Raw genomic sequence first — 15,966 nt, forward strand, 5'->3', positions numbered from 1 at the left:
TGCTGCTGTGTGTGTCCTAGCAGGTGAACTTGGAGGAGAGAAAGATGGGAGGGGAGAGACTGAACCACAGTGCTCTTCCCCCACAGCAGCAGGCCACCAGTGGCTTGTGGCAGCTGTGGGCTGTGGCTGGTGTGAGCCACAGCCCTGACTGGGGTGGGAGAAGGGGAGCTGGGCCCCTCTGTGCCTTGCTGTGCCTGCCTCCTGCCCAGGGCTGTGCTGCCCTGCGAGAGGCTGGGGAGGAAGGTGGTGCATGTGTCCGGGGCTATGCTGCCTTGAGAAGGTGAGTGCCCCACAGCTCCGGGCCCCAGGGAGGGAGGCAGAGGGGATGTCTGGGGCAGCCTTCCCAGGCAGCACAGAGGGCTGTGCCCAAGCCCCTTCCTATGGAGGTGAGGAGTATGATGTGAAAAGGACAACTGTAGTGGAGCAAACACGGGTGAAGCCAGGGAAGCACTCGGGTTGTTCCCTGGGATGTAAATCACTGCAGCCAAGAGGTAGTGGTGGCTGCCTGCTGGGAACAGGTAGCAGAGGGCCCAGGCCGTGTCTGCTGGCATGTTACGCAGGAGCGTTGATCTGCTCTGCACAGGGGTCTGGCCAGGCTGGGCTGAGGCCACTGTGTGAGGTTCAGCCCAGCTCAGTGCCGGGTCCTGCCCGTGGGGCACACCAGCCCCACACAACACGATGGGCTGGGGGAAGAGCAGCTGGTAAGCTGCCCCACCATGGAAAGGGCCTGGGGGGGGGCTGGCTGGGCCAGCTGAGCATGAGCCCCCTGTGTGCCCAGGTGGCCAAGAAGGCCAACAGCATCCTGGCTTGTGTCACAGCAGGACTGGGGCAGTGACTGTTCCCCTGTGCTGGGCACTGATCCTGGATTCAGCTTTGGGCCCCTCACTGCAAGAGGGACGTGGAGGGGCTGGAGCGTGTCCAGAGACAGGCAGCGGGGCTGGGGAAGGGGCTGGAGCACAAGTCTGATGGGGAGCTGGGGCGGGGGGGGGCAGGTTCAGCCTGGAAGAGACTTGAGGGACAAGGTTGTAGCAAGGTGGGGGTTGGTCTCTTTTTCCCAAGTAACAAGCAACAAGACAAGAGGAAATGGCCTCAATTTGTGCCAGGGGAGGTTTAGATTGGGCATTAGGAAAAAATTCTCCACAGAAAGGATGGCCAAGCACTGGAATAAGGTGCCCAGGGAGGTGGTGAAATCACCATCCCTGGAGGTGTTCAAAAAATGTGTAGATGTGGTGCTTGGGGACATGGTTCAGTGGTGGGCTTGGCAGTGCTGGGTTAATGGTTGGACTTGATGTTAAAGGTAGTCTTCAACGTAAATGATTCTGTGTAGCCAGGGTCAAGTGCTGCTGCTTCTCAAGTAATACAAGGTTGCAGAGGTGCCTGGGCTCTTCAGCCTGTGGGAGGTGCTCAATGTGGGTGCAATGGAGCGGTGAAAACCCAAGGTAAGACAACAGAAGGCACCACAATTGTGACAAGAGCTTGTTCTTCATGTACTGGCAGCACGTTGCTGCAGTGGGTGATGAGCGTCAATGGCAGGGCTGGGGCCTGACAGGAGCCAGGGTGCACTGACAACGCTTTGGCTCAGGGAGAGCACCCTTGGGCTCCCCTTTTACCTGTGAGGGCTGGGTGGGCATCTCCCATGCCTTGTCCAGCAGCTCCAGCTCCCTGGCTCAACCAGCTGCCTTGGCCACAGGCTCTCTGTCAGGTCATGCCATCAAATGGTGGTGTTTTTTTACCGCAGCATCTCCTTCCCAGCACTGAAGCACCAAGCTCACGCTCCTTGTAGGGTGCCAGGTACAAGGGAACACCCGCTGAGCACCCAGGCTCACTGCGCTGGGCAGCATGGCACTGAGTGCAGAGGCTCCCCAAGGTGCTCCAGGCTCTGCCCAGAAATGGCCGTCACTGGGGCTTCTCTGGGGAGAATCACAGTCTCTGGAATGTTGAGTGGAGATGACAGGCCCAAGAAAGGCTCAGTGCTCCATGCCAGCTGCCCCTAGGAAAGCAAACCTTTGGTGGGGAGCCAGCTTCTCTAGGAAGAAAAGGGGCTCACCAATGAGAGGGTCACAGGCACCCTCCTCTCCTTCGAGGGTTCCCTCAGGGTCAGGGGCTCTGTGGCCCTGACCTCTCTCTGCCAGGACCCTGCCACAGAGCTGGGGATGGGACACTGCTCACCATCTTGGTCCAGGTGTCTCCAGTGCATTTTCTTGGCACATCAGCTCCCTTCCCCAGCACCCAGCTTGGTCATCAGTGATGCTAGCAAGCAGCTGCTGGGGGGATGGAGTAGCCACAGGCTTTCAGCCCATCGTGGGCCTTCTGCTGGGCTGGCAACGACTGTGGGACAGGAGCTGGGCGGATGTGTGCCCCACAGGGGGATCCCTGCTACCTTAACCATCACCCCCTCCTGAGCAGCCAGGTTTGCTTTAAAGACCCTGGCTTCCTTTTATTGCTTCCCCTCTCAGATTGCAGCCGGCTGCAAGGGCTATTTTTAGTAGCCTGCCTTCTAAAAATAGCCATAAGCTGTTTGGAGTTGCGTCACCAGAGGTAGCTCTCTCCATCAGCGGCTTGGCCCCTGCACCCCAGGAAGGGTACAAAAGGAGGCCTGGAGCAGCAGGGTCAGCAGGTTCAGACGAAGCCAGAGGCGAAGAACGAAGCGGTGCACTGCCAGCTTCAGGCATCCCAGTGCTGGCAGCATGACCATCTTCTGCACCCACTGCCACAGGCCGCTACAGGCAGAGATGAGCTGCCTGCCCAGGAGGGGCAAGCAGGGGCCCGGTCCCTCGAAGCCTTTCAGGTGAGCTGCCTCCCGCCCTCAGGGCTGTGATGCCCCCCTAGCTGGGGGGAGCCCCAGGCCAGCTTGCCTAGTGCCTGACAACCCTTGCAACGTGCTGGCACCAGCCTGGGACAGCAGGGCTGCCAGCCGGTGCGTGGGCAGGTGTGGGAGCTTGGAGGGGCAGGGGAGTTTTGGGTGGTTGAAGAGCAAAGGCAGATGCGATGGGCTGGGGCTCACGTTCTGGCGCTGGATGCAGCTTCCATTCTTACGGGGTTTGGTGGGGAGGTTGTGGCCCTTCGGTTTCCCCCAAAGGACAGGTCATCATCCAGCCTGGCCCCCAGTGAGAGGGGCACCAGCCACACCAGCAGCGTGTCCCCCTGGGCAGCTGTGAGCACCTCTGCCCACCCCTGCTGCACCAAAACAGCCTCCAAAGGTTTGCCCTTCTAGAGGCAGCTGGCATGGGCGCCAAGCCTCCTTAGGGGAACGTCTGTGCTCCATGTCACCAAGCTTGGAATTCTCCCCATAGTGGCGGGTGGGGAATACCATCCCTCTCCCTCGCTGGACATGTCTCCCCAGCCACCTGGCTTTGCAGGTCAACCAAGAGTGCCTCCAAGGCTCGCCGAGACCAGATCAATGCAGAGGTGCAGGCGCTGCGCTCCCTGCTGCCCATCTCAGCACAGGAGAAGGAACGACTCTCCTACCTCCACACCATGGCCCTTGTGTGCCTCTGGCTGCGGGGGGCTCAGCTGTTCCCTCCAGGTACCCATGGCACTGCTCTCCCTGTGGGACCAGCCCTCGGTGCGGAGCTGCTCTCACTGCTGCCAGGGTTTCTGCTTGTGCTTTTGGCCAACGGCAAGCTGGCCTACATCTCAGAGAATGTGGATCAGGTCCTGGGCCTCTCTGTGGTAAGGGCTGCCCACTGGGCATCTGCAGTCACTGTCTCTGTACCTGTCCCAGTGCCTTCCCTGTGTGCATGAGGTGCTGCCTTGGCAGATCTGGCCTGCGGCTCCAGCAGGCTGTATGCTCGTGGTGCCAGCACACAAATCCCCCGGGCCCGCAACAGTAGCCCCCTCTTTATCAGGTGGAGCTGCTTGCCCAGGGGGACATGGTCTTTGACATCCTGGATGGGCGAGTGCACGAGGAGGTGCACAAGAAGCTCCTCCTTGCCCAGGAGGAGCCTGGCAGGGGTAAGTGAAGCCTTGGCTGGCATCTCACCAATGCTGCCACCCTGCTCTGGCCCTTCGTGGCTGCAGTTGGAAAGCCAGGGGAACGAGGGAGCCCCAACCTGCTCCAGCTGGTTTGTTTCCCTGCAGAAGTCACATTTGTCAGCGAGATGCGCACATCCAAGGCCTTCCGGCTGCAGCATGGGGGAAATCGGGCTGTAGCAGTGTGTGGGCGCTTCATGGCCCTGCGCTGGCCAGCCTCCCCCTCCAGCACGGCCTTCCTGGCCCTCTGCACGCCAGTCACACGGTTGCCTGCAGACAGCAATACCAGTTCCCCGGATGACCTATTCCAGAGCACGCACATCCTAGACATGACATTTACCAATGTCACAGAGAGGTGAGAAGTGCCTGTGGGATGCAGGCTGGACAAGAGCAGCGAGCCTCTTCAAGACACTTCCCAAGCCTTTTCCCTCCCTCATTTGCAATATCCCTGCTGTTTGGCTCTCTCCTCCATTATGCAACAGCTGTTCCTTGCTGACAAGGTGCAGACCCTGCAGAGCGTTCAGTCCCCCACTCCCTTTGTCTCCCTCAGTGTCACCTACCACCTCGGCTACCACAGGGAGGAACTGATTGGCCAGTCGTGGTACAGCCTCCTGCACCCTGAGGATGCTGACCTCGCAGCTGCCCAGCACAGGGCTGTGGGTGAGTGTCAGGCCTGGGGACACCCTTACATGGTCTGGCTATGCCTGAAACCTGGCTGTCCAGGACAGCAGAAACAGACTGAATGTAGTACTGCCCTCTGTGGCTCCCCACTCCGACAAGGGCCAAGCAGAGCATTGGGTGTGCACCCCATATACTGTCTGTAAGGTCATGGGGAGCTTCCAAGCCTGGGGATGTGTGCCACAGTGCAGAGGAGGCACAAGCCCACCTGAGCCACAGCTTTTTGAGAGGGCAGGGCTGTCACAGACCTGACTGCGCTACCTGTGGTTTATGTCTGGCTGGGGCCTGAGCTGCAGCTGCCCGAGGCAGGCTGCAGGGTCTGCGGGCAGCAGGCTGCTCTGCCCCGGGGCTGCCGTGCCGTGCCGTAGGCTAACGCAGCCCCTTGCCCGCAGCGCAGGGGGCCGAGGCGGGGCCCGCGGTGCTCCGTGTGCTGCGCGCAGACCGCACCTGGGCCTGGCTGCGGGTGGCGGCCCGGCGGGACGGCGGCGGCCGCTTCATCACCTGCACCAGCCGCTGCCTCAGGTGAGGGGGAGGGGGTGAGGGGGAGGGGGGAGGGCGGGCGGCGCCGCGGCCCGGGCCCCCTCTCACCGCCATGTCCGCTGCAGGAGGGAGGAGGCGGCCTATCTGCGCGCCCGACACCCGGCCCGCCGCCCCGCGGCGCCCATCGCCCCGCCGGGACGGGAGCTGAGCCTGCTGGCTGCGCAGCTCCGCGCCCTGGCCGACAGCCTCTCGCCGCCCTCCGCCGCGACGGCCCAGGCCTGTGCCTGGCCCGAAACCGCGGCCTTTCCGCCGCCGCCGCTCCCCGCCGGGCCGCCCCAATAAACGCTACTTCCGCCCTCGCCCCTGTCTGCGCGTCACTTCCGGTTCCGCGTGCTGCTTCCGTGTCCGGTGGTGGGGCCGCGGCTGGGCCGGAGCAGAGCTGTGGCGGGGCGGGGGTCCGGGAGCGGGGGCCATGCGGCCCCGTGAGGAGGGCGCGGGCAAGCGGCCCCGGGTGCTGGGGAGAAGAGCCGTCGCCGAGGAGGAGGCGGCGGCGGCGGGGGAGAGCTCCGGTGACGGCAGTGATGGCGACGACAGCGGGAGCCCCGCGGGGGCCGAGGGTGCGGAGGAGGCCGCGGGGGCTGGCAGGAGAGGTAAGGGTCGCCCCCTGGGGCCGGGCTGCCCGCCTTCGGTTCCCGGCGTCACCCAGAGCGCGGCGTATCCCCTGGCGTGGCCGGCCGCCCGGTGGGGAGGGCGTCGGCGACCGCCCCGGTCCCTTTCCGCGTCCCAGCTCCTTTGTTCCCCCGCTCGTTCCGCCTACAGGCTCAGCAGCAGGCGCTGTGTGGGCTGCGGGACAGGCCTCGGGAGCCGACACGGACAGGGGCCTCCACCCCCCTGCGCCTGGAGGGTCCCGACCGGCCTCTCAAGGCCCGTTGTCTGGCTGTTATAGTTGAATTTGAAATAACTAGAGTCCGAAATAAATTCGCTAAGTATTTATTAAGGCAGGAAAGCAAAACCAGCGCTGGGCGGCCAGGGAGTTGCAGCTCCATCCAGGCTCGCAAATTCTAAGTAACACAGCCCTTTTATTCTCAACTTCAAGGCCGGTTTAAGCAAACAGTTATGCTCTCAGTCCCGTAGCAAGAAGCTGTATATTACAAAACTAAACTATTTTTACACTAAAGTTTAGATGAAGACAAAGGTTGTCATAGTAACATGAGATTATGGTTTAACATTTGCCTTGAGAAAGTACATCTCCAACCTCATGGTTAACAGTTAACTTTTTTGTCACCAGGCAAAACATTCTCAAATCTGTTGCAGCAAGGTCATTCCTTTTGTTAAAAACCCCTTTGATCAGCAAGTTACCCTTAGTTACTTATTACATGGCGCTGGTCGAGTCGCGCACTAACCTGGAAGGCCCTGGGCAGGCCGGGCGACTGGTGCAGGGCAGCACACGGCGGTGGGCTTAGGGCTGGTGCCTTGAGGCAGTTGTTCTCGTCTGCAGCAGTATATGCGATGTGGTTTCTTTGCCTTAAAATTGTTAAGTTGATAATTAAAACCTTATGAGAGAGATGTTAAAGGTCCTTGAAGAGAATTGAGAGGAAACAGACATGATTGTTAAAAACACGTGGCATAGCACAGTGCGTCACAGATGTGGGAAGTTACTGACTGATGGTGAGAGGAGTCTCTGTGCTGTGTCTGCATGGGGCTTTGGGGGTGGGGGGGGCACATCTCATCTAGAGGTGGGCTTTCAGGAGGGGGATTCCAGCAGTGAGTGGAGTGCCCTCCCATCTGCAGGCATTTTATTTTCCTCTCTTAATGGTGAGTTTCAGCAAGGCGCTGAGGGAAGGCTGCTGACAGTTACCTTTTCCTTCCCACAGCGGGATGTGAAGGGGAGCAGCGATTTTGCTTTTACCTTCTGTCTGGGCCCTCTGTAATCTCATTTCTGGAACAAATAGTACATTAAGAGTCCAGCACTAAGTTTGTCTCAGTGGGGGTTGACTGGGTAGATAAAAGCCATTTCTTCAGCCATCTGTTTTTGCATCCCGGACACACTTCGATGTGCTCAGCCGGTTGTATAGTTCTCAACAGGTTCAGCTGAGAAAGGCATAAGGTATCTGTGTCACACGGGGCTGTGGGAGGAGGGGAAACATGGGGAGGCTGTGCTGGTGAGCAGGGAATGCCAGTTATCAACAGGTAACAGTAGCTTAGTAAAGGTGGAAAGAAGAGGAAACAATCCACAAAATAATGGAGGAAGGGATAAAGAGGCAGGAGGGAAGATGAAATGGTCTATAGAGACAGCACAGAAAAGGTAAATTGTATTTTAGAGGTGAAAAAGAATTTAAAAAGCCCTGGGAAAGTGGTATCAAGAAAGAATACAAGAAACAAGGAAAGTAAGCTATTCCTGTCTTTTACTTTTTTGTAAAATGGGGGAACCATCGGCACAGATTTGAAGGATCACAAACTCTCTTTGCGCAGGGGCTGTGGACAGGTCCAGCCGCTTTGGAGCAGGAAGCCAGCAACCTTTTCATGCACACAATTCCCAGATCTGCCCAGCAGCGCATGCCTACTGGAACTATTCACTTCTGCTCCAAAACAGGCTGCTGCTTCAAAATTTTTATTATTACGATGTCAAATGATGTTTTTCTCAATGTGAGTGGCTAATTCAGTCTCCTACAAATAGTAGGATGTATTTCATGGACTGGTATTACTGTGTGGAAAGCACTTTCCACATTATGTTTTGGGTAGTTGAGTCTGGTCTGGTCTCCTGTACAAGTATTGAAATATTCTATCAGTGGAAGCTCTGCATGCCTTCGCTTTGTCTAATTTATACCAAATCTCTTCTAATCCTTTTCTAAATGTTGCATCTTTTTATGTGGTGTCTTTATCTCATTTTCATTCACATCTTGTAAGCCTTTGCTATTTTAACAGTATTGTTTTAGAATTGTGGCCAAATGGAGTATTGTAGTGCAAGTGATAGTCTTGTCTGTTTGCATGAAATGTTAGAGTAGCTTCCACGTCATTCTTCCTTTCCTTTCATGCTTCCTTTGCCTTTCTGACTGTCCTTGTTCATACTCTTTAGTCTGTCTATCTTGTGGCACTTTGAGTATACAGTGATACTCGGATATTGCCCTATATAGTGATTAATTGCTCTGTACCCTAGTGACTTGTATAATTAGTACAGATTTTTCCTATAGTGCAGCAGTCTAAAACTATCTGTGCTGGATTTGAACAGCATGGTGGCAGATGCTTTTGTCTAAGTCCTAGAATTTATTGGCTTTCTTAAGTCCCTGTGAACCTCATGATTACTTGGCACTCAGCTTTTACCTGAATGTGAGCAGAGTTCTTTGGTCTGAAGGCGATTTTACATCCTAGGCAGGCAGGCAATGAGTGATTGTACAAGAGTGAGGTAGGGAAAAGATGGAGATCAGAAAGTGTGACAGTGCTGTCCTCTCTCCCTAAGAAGGCAGGGGCAAGGGTGTTTGTGGGAGCCCAAGCAAAAGAAGATATCAAACTGCAGCAAGATAAGGGAAAGGGTGTTTCAGGGAAGCAGTGTAATGAAATAGTGCTGTATTTGCATTTCCTTTGTCCCTCCTGCAGCGAGCTGGATGTACAGTGTTCCTTTAACCCTCCTCAGAGGACTAACAAGTGTTGACAGAGCAAAGTTCCTGGGTGTTCAGAACAAGCAAAAAGAAAATGTTTCTTGAGGGAGCGCTTGGATATGCTCGTTACTATTTCTGGATGATGTGAGTAGATTCTGAAGCAGAAAGTCTTGGTTATTGCTAGGATGAGGGGTGATGAATCCGTGTTCTGAGCCAATGTGACTGACATCGTGTTGCTTCCTGAATTTGGCAGCAGATTTGGGCAGGGCATGAAGAAACCTTGTGTCATGGGGCAGTGTATTGGGTTTGCATGGCAAGGTTTTGGTAGTCAAGGGGCTACAGGTGTGGCTTCTGTGAGAAGGTGCCGGAAGCTGCCCCCATGTCCCATTAGCTCAGCCTTGGCCAGGGGCCACCATCAGCCACGGTGTTAGCACCTCTGTGATAATGTATTTAAGAAGGGAGGAAAAAAACTGCTGCAGAACAGCAGCTGGAAGAGAGGAGTGAGAATATGTAAGAGAAAAAGCCCTGCAGACACCCAGGTCACTAGAGGAGGGGGGGAGGTGTGCCAGGTGCCGGAGCAGAGGTTCCCTGGCAGCCCGTGCTTGAAGAGCATGGTGAGACAGGCTGTGCCCGCAGCCCATGGAGGGCCCCACACTGGAGCAGGTGGATGTGCCCCTATGGAGAGCCTGTGCTGGAGCAGCTCCTGGCAGGACCCGTGGGGAGAGGAGCCCAGGCTGGGGCAGGGTTGCTGGCAGGGCTTGTGACCCTGTGGGGACCCAGGCTGGAGCCGGCTGTGCCTGAAGGACAGCACCCCGTGGGGGGGACCCATGCTGGAGCCGTTCATGAAGGCCTGCAGCTCGTGGGAAGGACTCATGCTGGAGAAGCTTGTGAAGGACTGTCTCCCGTGAGTGGGACCTTGTGCTGGAGCAGAGGAAGAGAGCGAGCGGCAGAGTCAGTGTGTGATGAACTGACTGCAACCCCAGTTCCCTGTTCCCCTGCACCACTTGGGAGGGGGGAGGAAGTAGAGAACTCTGGAGTGAAGTTGAGCCTGAGAGGTGGGGAGAAAGTGTTTTAAGATTTTGGGGTTTTCTCATTACCCTACTCTGATTTGTTCGGTAATAAAATTAATTTTGCTCCAGTCGAGTCTGTTTAGCCTGTGCTGGTAATTAGTGAGTGATCTCTACCTGTCTGTATCTCAACCTGTGAGCCTTTAATTCTTTTTTCATTTATTTGTTAATACTTTGTCTCCCCTGTCTGGCTGAGGAGGGGAGTGACAGGGCAGCTTGGTGGGCACCTGGCATCCAGCTGAGGCCAACCCACCACAGGCAGGATGCAATCGCTTTTCAGTTCGGGTGTTCTGCGTAGAAAGACTGTGTGCCTGTCATTGCTCAGAGGTGTTGAGCAGGTGTTCCCTTTCAGAAGGGAACATGCAAACCTTCCTGTTCCTTCTTGCCCTATCCTCATCCTGAGAACAGAATGAGCGTATCCAAGTGCTGCCCTAAGAATGGTTTCTGGTTGCTAGTCCTCAACACCCAGAGGTGTAAATTGCTGCTAGAAAGAATTGCTGATATTTTTACATTGTGGTTATAAGAAGTGTTAAAGATTACTGTCACTGAGTGATAGTAAAGAAACATAGCGACAGAAAATTCCAGAATACCTTGTGTATTCATCAGCACTTTGGGTAGAATTGATTTTGCTGTTTCTTGTGTTGGTTGGTCAGCAGTCAGAGGAGAGAGGGAATATTTTATCAAACACAAGGTGTAAATAACACTGTGGGGAGCTCATGGTAGGGCTAGAATATGAAACTGCTTTTTGGTGTTGTGGGGTTTTGTTCTTCTCCCAGTGAATCAGGCAGTTAGCTATTCCTATTGGCAATGAGGTGGGGAAGGTTGAATGTCTGGATTTCAGTAGTTACAGGTCCCTGGGCTGCTGAGGAGACCCTGCTGTGGGAATGGCTTCACTGCAGGCTCAGCCGAGCTATGGTGGATGTGCAGTGCAGAGAGACTGTCTCTGAGTCTTGACAGACTGACTGAACAGGCCACACAGGCCATGTGTTTTTCCTGGCCAGTCTTGTGGTGTGGGAGATGTGATGATGCCCATTTAAAGGCGATGGGACAGGAGATGGCTGTTAAAGAGTCGGGACTGAGAGGACACCCCTCAGAATTTGCAATGTGGCCAAAATATGACCCAGTGCAGAGCTCATGTGCTGGTAACTGGTACCCTTTGTACCAGGTGAAAACTTTAAACTGGTCTTGTGTGTGCTGCTGAGTGGAGGGAGAAGCAAGAAGCGCTGGGGAGAGAGGGAGAGTGTTCTAGTGCTCAAGGTTGCAGTGATTAATGAGAGAGAAATCAAAGGCTGAGAGATGCAGCAGCTTCTCTCTGCCATACAGTTGTGTAGGGATGGCACCACTGTGCTTGTGTCGCTCTCTGAGGCATCCCTCTTGGTGGAATGTGGGGGTGGGAAGTGCCTGGAGAAGCTGTTTGGTTCAGAAGTGTCTTGCACTCTCTTCCAGATCAATGTCACATGTCTTTTGAGGAACTACTGCAGATGCAGAGTGACAAGAGAACAAGAGTGTGCAAGCAGGCGACCAGTGGGAAGAAAACTGCAAAAGCTACCAAAGCTATGGTGAAACAGAAACAAGGCAAAAAGGGGTAAAGAAGTTCTTTTGCGATCAGAAAAATGTGCATGTGTGCTCTCTGCACTCCAGAAGCTATGCTGTGGGCTCCTTACAGTGTTGCCATTGCCTTGGAGCTGGTGTAGATCTCCTTTAATGTGCCACACAATAATGCCTTTCACTGTGGCGTTTCATTTGGGAATGATCTGTTGCTGTTTCAGAACTCTAAATGTCCTATCCTCTTCAAATCCCCAGCACCGCCTGTTACTCAGTAGTTAAATCAGCACTCAGTTCCTTTACACCCTCTGTTTTAAAGCACTTTGAAACCAACAGCGTGGTATACTTTTAAGCTGTATGATAGTGCTTTTCTTGTGACCCCTGGGCCCTGAAATAGTTACCCTGGGGTTTTCTAAACCCCTTCCAGCTTATCAGCATCTTCTCCCTGGCTCCCACTGGCTGGAGTAGCAGTGATGCAATTGTTTTGGAATTTCATTCATCCTTCTGCTGTTGTCTCATCTGTGGTTTGTCTGTGGTGATCTTCCTTTTTCCCCCCTCTACATTACTTATTGTCGCAAGCTTTTTCCTGTATTCAACACAACAAAATACTATCAGATCTTTTTACAGTCCTCCACAGGCTCCCCTGGTAACAACTATTATGCCATTGCCCTTTATTTGCAGTAGTTAGCTGGTTTTCAGTCCTCAGAGCCATATTTAAGTGATTTACAGGTTCCTTTGTTACACTGGCGTTCCTTAACCTATTTCTGAATCTCTGCTGAATACGTGCTGCTTCTGCTGTAAGTGGCTGATTAGAATAATGTTTCTGCTTTACCTTTTACCCAAGGGTCTGGGGCATTTTGTGAAGCACAACATCTTCACACAGTGTCTCTATTTCTGCCACACAGTTTGCATAATTCTGTTTTTATTTAATTCCCTTAATTCTTTAAGCGATGCATCACTATAAATCCCACATGCTGTTTCTCTTATAGTTTTGTTATGGAAGTGAGCTTCTTAAAAAAATAAATTAAAAAAAGACTTCAGGGAAATCCCATGGAACTGAGCTGGCTTCAGCGACGCTGTATAAAGCTGACTTGAGAACATCGTACAGGAGTGTAGCTGTATCAGCAGACGTGAGAATACACTGAACACTGCCTGAAGTGGGACTTAGAAAACTCATTTATGCCTGTGGGGTTGTTAATGTTCCTGGGTGGCTGTTACCATGTTGCTGAACATGGGTATAATGCCCACAGTGTGGGTCCTTGCAGCGGGTAGTTCACAGGTCTTTTCATGTTTCTAATAACTCAGTCAATGTACTGACAAATCGCAGGTCACAGCATACAAGTAACGCCCCGTTCTCCCACCTCCTGCTGTCCCCATTGTGCACCTGAGGCATCAAGCCCTAAAGGCCTGTGTTGGAAGGAGAACTTGTTTGCTTAATTGGTTGTCACTGTGGTCCTGATCCACTGTGAAGTCTCTTTTGGAATAGGTACCATAAGCTGTATGGCCCTTATTCCTGGGCTGACCTTTTCCGTACGTGTGTCACGGTGTGCTTTCTCAGTGAGCCTGGCTACAGTAGAATTGGCCTGTCTCTGTAACTACCAGGTCAGTGCAGAAATGCCAACTTAGGTCTCACCTTTCAGTGTAAGTATTAGGCAAGAGTGGATGAGTTGATGGGCCAGGAATAGAAGAGGGTTGTTGCGTGATGAATGAAATGGAGAGGGAGCGTAACTGAGTATGGAGCATTTACTGATGCAGTGGTGGGTTTTCGCTTGATACAGAGTGGCTGTATCAAGTGTAGGACTGTTTTAACCACACATTTATAGATCATTTGGTTGTAGCAGCCTCGTCTGGCTCCTGACCAAGTCACCTCTTTGCTCTATGTAGGTAATGTGGTGAGGACTGAGTGGGAGAGTCCGCTGTTTTGGCACTATGCGGTAATGTTCTTCTGAGGGTCTAGCTAACCTCCTGACATGTTAGTCTGGGACTCTTTCTGTCCTTTGCTCCTCTTCAGTACATTTTGCTCTTTTTCAGGCCAGTGGAGATGTCTGCCAAGAAGCCTGTACCTTTTCTGCGACAAGTCATCTCTGTTACGAAGAAGGTGGGTGCTCCTCCTCCCCAGTTCAGGAGCTGACTACCCTTAGCAATGCTAATAGGGCACAGACATGGTAATAGGGCCTGGGAGTTGCAGGTGTTTGGAGGCAGCACTCATGCTGCTGTTCTTGGAACTGGCTGGTCCTGGGTGGTGGGCTTGCATATGGAAATGCCTGTGGCTTGGTGGACTGCAGGCAGGCATGATGACTTTGTGAGGGGCTGCCATCTTGATTATTGGACTCACTTTGCCAGCTGCAGATGTTTTCAGTGGTGGGTACATAATACTGAAAAAAAAAAAAAAAAAGCAAGGTCTGATCCATGGAAGGAAAATAATCAGGTTTTTAACAGAGTAGTCCTGGCCACAGCCCTTACTTTGCCTTCCCTGTTTTCAGGTCCACAGAGACCCTCGATTTGATGACCTGTCTGGAGAGTATAAGCCTGAGATATTTATGAAGACTTATAGCTTCCTGGACAGCATCAAGAAGCAGGAGAAGGAGGTGATGCTGTGTGCCTGTCCTTGGCCAGAAGAACCTGGCTTGGCAGGGGCAGCTTCTGCAAAGGCCTTTCACAGTGGAGGTGGCAGTCATGCAGCTTTCTGCTCTCTTCTTCAGATGGTTCAGAAGGAGCTGAAAAAATGCCGGGACATAGAGCAGAAGGAGAAACTCCAGCAGCTCCTGAACCGCATGGTGAGTTCAATGCAGCATCTCCTTTCCTGTGAGGCAATGCACTAGAAGAGAGGATATGTGACCTGACGTCTGCCTAGACACTTGCTGACAGAGGCCATCCTTTCTGTACAGACACAACAAGAACAGGCACAGAAAAAACAGCAGAAATTGAGGGAGAGGGAGCTGTCTTTGAAGAGACAACAGAGGGAATTGGCCAAGCAGGGAAAGAAACCCTTCTTCCTAAAGAAATGTAAGTACTCAGTGTGGCCATGCAGCATGAAGACCTAGAGGGAGTACTGCTGACAGGGCTCCCAGCACTGGAATTGACTTGTCTGTAATATTCAATGGAGCTGTAGAGGGGTTGTTCTAGCGCCGGTACTCAAGAGACAAGGCAGGCCTGGAGCCAGGGAGGGAGGGAGAGCTGAGGGAGGGGCTGGTCTGTAGAAATTATTTGGGCTTCAGTTTAAAATCCTTGCTCCCCGTCCTCTGCAGCTGAGAAGCGGAAAATGGAGCTAGCAGAGAAGTATGCAGAGCTGAAGAGGAGTGGGAAGCTGGAGAGCTTCCTGAACAAGAAGAGGAAGAGGAATGCCATCAAAGACAAGCACCGTCTGCCCTCGCAGAAGAACCTGTGACTGCAGGACAGACATGCTGTTGTCTGGTACTGGGACTCACTCTGCCCTGGCCAGGCCTGGCAGATGGCCACCCCTCTTCCCAGTATCTGCTGTTCACTGTACACTGGTGCTGTAAGGCAGCAGAGTGGAGCCTGAACTGAGGGAAATGGCGCTTTTTGTAGCTGAAATGTCCTCTTCACATGTGGTTTACACTTTGCCTGGGCAGTGACAAGTCTTATCATGCAGATGTACATGGTGTTGACAGCTGTCTCTGTCCTTGCACCTGCTCTTCCTCTAGCTAGGAGAGCACAAGCCCTACCCTGCATTGCTGGCTCTACTCCAGGTCTTACCAGACACCAGCTGAGGTGGGAAAGGACCCACAGTGCCTGCTCAGAGCAGGGCTAGCACTGACTTCAGACTAGGTTGCCCAGGGTCTCTTCAGTTCAGTGTGGGAATGTCCAAGGACAGATGTCATCACCTCTCTTGGCCTCTGCTCCACTGCTTCAAGTTCTTAAGGTGAAACTTTTTCCCCCCTTGCCTCCTCCAGGAAAGCTGCCTGGTTTTAGTCTGTAGTCATTGTCCTGTTCTCGGTGAAGTGCCTGGCTCCATCTCCTCAGTAGCCTTCTCATAGATCTCTGGGGTGGGTGGCAAAGGGGTGCTATTAGGTCTCCCCAAAGCCTTCTCCTCCTGAGTGAACAAACATGGTCAGTTCCCTCAGCCTTTCCTTGCAGTGCTCCAGCCTCTGACAGCTTTCACCTCCTCGGCTGGAGTCAGCCCAGAGGACCAACATCTGCCTTCTGGGGGCCCAGCCTGGGGGCAGTACCGGGCTGTAGTCTCACAGATGCCGGGTAAAGGAGAGAGGGTCCCACCGCTCTGCCGGGTGGGGTCCCCTGGCCTGGCTGGCCTTCCTTGCAGCCAGGGCATGCTGCTGACCGCTGCTGACAGTGCTCAGGTGCTGCTGCCCGGGGTCTCCAGCAGGGCTGCCTCTCTCGGCTTCTCAAGATGGTCTCTGCAGGGCATTAGTGCTTCTAGGAAACTGATTCTATATGAAATAAAATACCTCAGCTTTCCTTTATTCCCAGTGTCGGTGCTGTTAAAGTCAAAAGTGTTTGAACTTACAGGAGTTAATGCCAGCGTCTCTCTGGTGTTACGTTTGGCCACCAGCTCTTGTATGCCCTCACTGCTGATTGCCCCTGTCTCCTGTGGCTGTGCTAACAAGGTGATGCGGATGTGACCCAGATAGTCCCTGATGGGTCAGAGC

At 53.7% G+C, this 15,966-nt stretch overlaps 2 protein-coding genes across 3 annotated transcripts; both read left to right on the forward strand.

The window, feature by feature from the left end:
* The first annotated feature begins 105 nt into the window (after nt 1-105).
* NPAS4 (neuronal PAS domain protein 4) lies at nt 106-5,540 on the forward strand. The gene is made up of 7 exons (XM_055726188.1): nt 106-2,788; nt 3,360-3,672; nt 3,849-3,954; nt 4,081-4,327; nt 4,523-4,632; nt 5,043-5,172; nt 5,256-5,540. Exons 1-7 carry the CDS (start codon nt 2,688-2,690, stop codon nt 5,470-5,472), a joined length of 1,224 nt encoding a protein of 407 aa, XP_055582163.1. The 5' UTR covers nt 106-2,687; the 3' UTR covers nt 5,473-5,540.
* On the forward strand, nt 5,529-15,780 carry RRP36 (ribosomal RNA processing 36). 2 transcript variants are annotated; one of them, XM_055726195.1, is made up of 7 exons: nt 5,532-5,780; nt 11,240-11,378; nt 13,370-13,436; nt 13,822-13,926; nt 14,041-14,115; nt 14,227-14,344; nt 14,587-15,780. In XM_055726195.1, the coding sequence occupies exons 1-7, from the start codon at nt 5,603-5,605 to the stop codon at nt 14,724-14,726; spliced, it is 822 nt and encodes a 273-aa protein (XP_055582170.1). In that variant the 5' UTR covers nt 5,532-5,602; the 3' UTR covers nt 14,727-15,780. The 2 variants fall into 2 exon arrangements, with proteins under 2 accessions (XP_055582168.1, XP_055582170.1); XM_055726193.1 differs by having other exon boundaries at nt 5,529-5,780; nt 13,822-14,115.
* Nucleotides 15,781-15,966: the final 186 nt, after the last annotated feature.

Source organism: Falco cherrug, chromosome 13, assembly GCF_023634085.1.
Source record: "Falco cherrug isolate bFalChe1 chromosome 13, bFalChe1.pri, whole genome shotgun sequence".
Lineage (NCBI taxonomy): Eukaryota > Metazoa > Chordata > Aves > Falconiformes > Falconidae > Falco > Falco cherrug.

Bases quoted from the DNA above. Each gene is read 5' to 3' on its own strand.
- RRP36 (XM_055726193.1), top strand. From the start codon at position 5,603: ATGCGGCCCCGTGAGGAGGGCGCGGGCAAGCGGCCCCGGGTGCTGGGG. The intron at 13,437-13,821 runs GTGGGTGCTCCT...CCCTGTTTTCAG, and splicing joins TCATCTCTGTTACGAAGAAG to GTCCACAGAGACCCTCGATT. The intron at 14,116-14,226 runs GTGAGTTCAATG...CTTTCTGTACAG, and splicing joins AGCAGCTCCTGAACCGCATG to ACACAACAAGAACAGGCACA.
- NPAS4 (XM_055726188.1), top strand. From the start codon at position 2,688: ATGACCATCTTCTGCACCCACTGCCACAGGCCGCTACAGGCAGAGATG. The intron at 2,789-3,359 runs GTGAGCTGCCTC...CTGGCTTTGCAG, and splicing joins GGTCCCTCGAAGCCTTTCAG to GTCAACCAAGAGTGCCTCCA. The intron at 4,633-5,042 runs GTGAGTGTCAGG...CCTTGCCCGCAG, and splicing joins TGCCCAGCACAGGGCTGTGG to CGCAGGGGGCCGAGGCGGGG.